We start from the raw sequence: 4606 nt of genomic DNA, 5'->3' as shown, positions 1-4606 counted from the left end.
TTTTCATAATAAAACATCATGGCCCCAAGGAAAAAAAAATTTTCCAATGTGCCAGTCAGTGTGATAAATACGGGCTTCTATTGAGGCACCAGAACCAAGGCCGGCCTCCATCTCTTCCTGAGTGAAGCTGAGCTACGCAGCGGTCCAAGGCTAAGTTGCTGAGCTTAAGCTCCCTTTAAAGCTCGTTGCCTGTGTGAAGTTGAATCTGGTAGCATGAAGAGGTTGATGAATTTCAGTGCTATGGGGAGCTCCTTCAGTCTTCCATGTTGCTCCCAAGCCTGATTCCAAGTATATGTAGGGAAAAGGGAAATAGGAAATGTGGGAAGATAGAAATGAGATGAAGAACAATGAAATGAAAGACTAGAGAACATGAAGGAAAGGCGATGGACAGACCAGTCAACTCTGGCAAAGCCCAGCATTTTGTTTTCAGGATTATAACTTTAATGAAGGTACAGCTGGCCACTGGCCAGGAAGTACAAGTGAGCAAGTGACTGTCAGACGTGGTAGATCCCTTTGAGAAGGAGGGTTACTCTTTTACGGTCAATGCCTAAGCCGTTCTCTGTTTCCATTTCCCCAGGCGACTACACCACGGGAAACCTCGTCCGGCTGTGTCTGGCTGCCATAATCATGGTGACTATGGGGGCTTTCCTGGTGGAAGTCTGGTATAGCCAGAAGGAGTCTCCACATGGATCGACATAAAACGGAGCGCTTCTCTTTTCTTTTTCTTTCTTTCTTTTTTTTTTAATTATTATGGGTACATAATTGTTGTGTATCTTTATAGGGTACATGTGATGTTTTGATATGGACATACGATGTGAATTAATCAAATCGGCGTAATTGGGGTATCCATCGCCTCAGACATTTAACATTTCTTTGTGTCAGGAACATTCCAATTCTGAATCTCGGCTATTGCGAATGCGAGCGCTTCTCTTTTCAGCACGCGGTTGTAGCGACGGGGAGTTCTCTGAACACCGGACTCTCCCTTGGGGACTTCCCGTGTCTCTCAACACGGGCACAAATGGCATTTTAGGAAGGTTATTTCTTTACTCTGTGAGACTATCCTGTTCATCTTAGGAACTTTTAGCATGTATTTTGCCTTCCCATTGGAAACATCAGTTGAAGCCCTAATCATTTTGGAACAAGAAAGAAAGCAACTGCTATCATGTCTTTTGAAACATTCCTGGATGGGGTGGGCGGGAAGTCGGGGTGCTGCTCCCCCGGTTGAGAACCTGTGTTTGGAGGCCAGGAGAAACAATATTCCTCCTCCCCCACCTTCCCCTAACCTCAGATCTGTCCTTCTCTACCCAGAGAACCCACAAGTGCCAGGGGAATGATAAGTTAGACTGGCTGATCCTTAGCAGTGTTCTGTGGGACCTGCATTCTCGACTCCATCGGGATGCGCTCAAGGACGGGATGACGGCTTTCTTCTTCCTGTACTTCTCACCTGGGACAGAGGACAGAACTGGACATGAGACTCACCTAGTATGTTTTTGTGTACTTGAATAAATACTAAAAACTTCAGAGTCAGGCTGGGTAGCAGGTGCACTCTCGGCTGCGGGGAACTCTTCCTCCATGTGAAAGTGGAGGAGACATTGCTTCCTGTATAATATTTACATTGCTTCCCCTCCACTCTCCCTGTTTTATACTTCTGCGCAAACAATTGGCCAAATATTTGAATTTATGTACTTATCATACACATGTTTTAAATTTTATTTCACATTTTTCTGATATTTTACATAGTTTTGGAGAATTCCAGTCCATTCCATGGCATCCATTTGCCCTTGAGTGGTATCCAGTATTTCTGGTGCATGTATAAAATTTGCATTTTGTATATTTGCATTTATTTATTTATTTTAAATTGGCTATTTCAAGCCGTTGAATCAATCTAAGTGCCCATCAGCCAATGAAAGGATAAAGAAAATGTGGTCCATATATAGAATGGAATATTCTTCACCCAGAGAGAAAGAATGAAATCTTGTCATTTGCAGCAACAGAATGGAACTGGAGGTCATTACATTGAGTCGAATACGCCAAGCACTGAAAGACAGATATTGCGTGGTCTTACTCAGTATGTGGGAGCTAAAAAAGTGGATCTCATCAAGATGGAGAATAGGTTGGTGGTCACCAGAGGCCAGCAAGAGTAGGGAAGCCAGAGGGATAAACAGAAGCTGATTAATGAGTACGAACATACGGTCTGACAGAAGAAATAAGACCCGGTGTTAGAGAAATCAGTCGGGTGACTACAGTTTACAATAATCTATGGCATATTTCAAAATAGCTAGAAGAGAAGAATTCACATAGTTCTAGCACAAAGAAAAGACAAATATTTAAGGTGATGAACATCCCAAGCACACTGATTTGATCTTTACAAATTATGTGAATGTATCAAATTATCACACGTATCCCAAAACTATGTATATCTATTACGCATCAATAAAAAAGAAAGAAGATGAAGATGAAGAAAGAAGATGTGGTATATGTTATATACACAGTAGAAGACTATCAGCCTTTAAAAAGAGGAAATTCTTGTCATTCACAATGACACGAATGAGGCTGAAGGACACTGCGCTGAGGGAAACACGCCAGTCACAGGAAGTCATATTTCCATTTTTTAAGATCCGTTGTAGTTTCTTGCTAATAATATCCCTCTTTTTCATAAATACTCATTCTTACTTTAGAACTATTATGTCCTTTCTTATAACTCTGAGGTTGTACTTATAAAAATTAATTTCTGCTCATAATGTACACGATTCTCTTAGATGTAAGTCCTTGTTTTATTTATTTCCTTTCATCGTGCTGGTTTTCTTTCATTTTCTTTTTTTTTTTTGCAAGCGTGAAATGAAGTTCATTGAGGAAGGACAGGACAGGTTTACAGAGTGAGAGTGAGCTACGTTGGCCACAGACGATGAACCGGTCCCCTGTCGTAACGGGAGGGCCCATTGTGGTGGTTTTCATCGGATGATCGATGAGTCTTGTTTCTTCTCACATAGTTACAGTGGAGATTCTCCTTTTGCAACTGTTAAATCTGAAGTCAGGGCAGCAGCCAGCGCCTGGTTTCGTCCTCTGCATCCTTCAGGGTGCTGGGGGAGGCCTGGGGCTTCTCCTGGGCTGTGTGTGGTGTGGCTGGCCCTCTCGGCACGGCTGTTCCTGGTACTCTCAGGTGTAAGGAGGGCTTTTCTGTCCCTCCCTCCAATCAGTAAACCTCGTGGCTTCTGCTGAGAATAGACCCTTTCAGCTGCTATCTGCTCAAGAATGGTCGAAACGGACAGAGGTCTGGATTGATAGTCAACCTGGGTGAGGAACACCAAAACATGCCTTGCTGGTTTCTCTACCACGGTCTCTGGCTGCCGTCTCCACCTTGCCAGTTCGTGGAGCACATTTAGTGATGTGATGCTCCTGCTCTCTAATGCATGACCACCTGTGTCTATTGTAGACTGTGCTTTAGATTGTGATTTTTTTTCCTCTTCAATCAGATACCATTTTTTAACTTTTTATTTTGAGATTATTATAGATTCATAGAAAGTTGCAAAAGGAGGAAAGAGAAGTTCCTCGTACCCTTCACCCAGTTTCTCCCAACGGTCACATCACACTTCCATTGCAATGTCAAAACCCAGTTGGCATTGGTACAATGTGTGTGTCCAGTTCTATGTTGTTGCATCACAAGTGTAGATTCAGGTAACCACCAGCGCAATCAACCTACTGATCTGGTCCATCCTCGCAAAGATCTCCCTCATTCTAAACTTCCGGTCACACACACCTTCTCATTCCTCAACCCTGGCACACACTAATTTGTTCTTCGTCTCTAAAATCTTGTCATTTTGAGGCTGTTATATTAATGGGATTGGACAGCATGTGAGTTTTTGAAAGTGGATTTTTTTCACTAAGTAAAATGCCCTTGAGATCCACCCAAGTTGTTGTGTGCCTGAATGGTGTCTTACTTTTTTTTTCTTTTACTAAGTAGTATTGCACAGTATGGATGTATCGTACTTCAATTATTCACTTGTATAAGGACATTTTGGGATGCGAGGGCAACATCTGTCACACAGCCCCGCCCCCCCACCAATCGCCAGGGTTGGTTCGGCTGATCTGGCTGGTGAGGAGGGTGTCCCCTCCTCCCTCACTGCTCTATGTGTGTCCCTCCCGAGGCTGCGCGCTTGGTCAAAGAAGACAACAAAAGTGAACTTGAAAGAGATAATAGACCTAAATATAAGGGGAAAAGCCAGAAAACTTACATAAGAAAACAAGGACACAAATCCTCATCACCTTAGGTTAGATGAAGATTTCTTAGGTAGAATACAAAACTTTTAACAATAAAAGAAAAAACATTCATGATTTGTAGGTTTCACCCAAATTCGAAACTTTTGCTTTTAAAAATGTTAAAAATGAAAAGACTTGCAAAGCATATGTCCGCTAATGGACTTGTATCCTGCTTGCATATTTTTGCAACTCCATACTAAGAAAATAAATAACCTAATTAAAAATGGGCAAAGTATTTAATCGGTAATTTATCAGAAATAGAAACGATAATATGTGAAAGGATGCTCAGCAACATGTGGTCTCCAGGACAAGAAACAACAACAGAGCTTAAAAATGAAAATATATTTGA

At 42.1% G+C, this 4606-nt stretch overlaps 1 protein-coding gene across 1 annotated transcript in view; it reads left to right on the top strand.

The window, feature by feature from the left end:
- The first annotated feature begins 3252 nt into the window (after positions 1-3252).
- LOC105809495 (T-cell-interacting, activating receptor on myeloid cells protein 1-like) overlaps positions 3253-4606 on the top strand; it is a 2671-nt gene continuing 1317 nt past the window's right edge. The window contains exon 1 of the mRNA XM_012643317.1: positions 3253-3271. Within this exon, the coding sequence (XP_012498771.1) occupies positions 3253-3271 (19 nt within the window). The remainder of the gene's footprint in view (positions 3272-4606) is intronic.

Source organism: Propithecus coquereli, unplaced genomic scaffold (genome assembly GCF_000956105.1).
Source record: "Propithecus coquereli isolate 6110/MARCELLA unplaced genomic scaffold, Pcoq_1.0 Scaffold196, whole genome shotgun sequence".
Classification (NCBI taxonomy): Eukaryota; Metazoa; Chordata; class Mammalia; order Primates; family Indriidae; genus Propithecus; species Propithecus coquereli.
The sequence above is the reverse complement of the archived record's forward strand: the minus strand, read 5'-3'. Positions and strand labels throughout refer to the sequence as shown.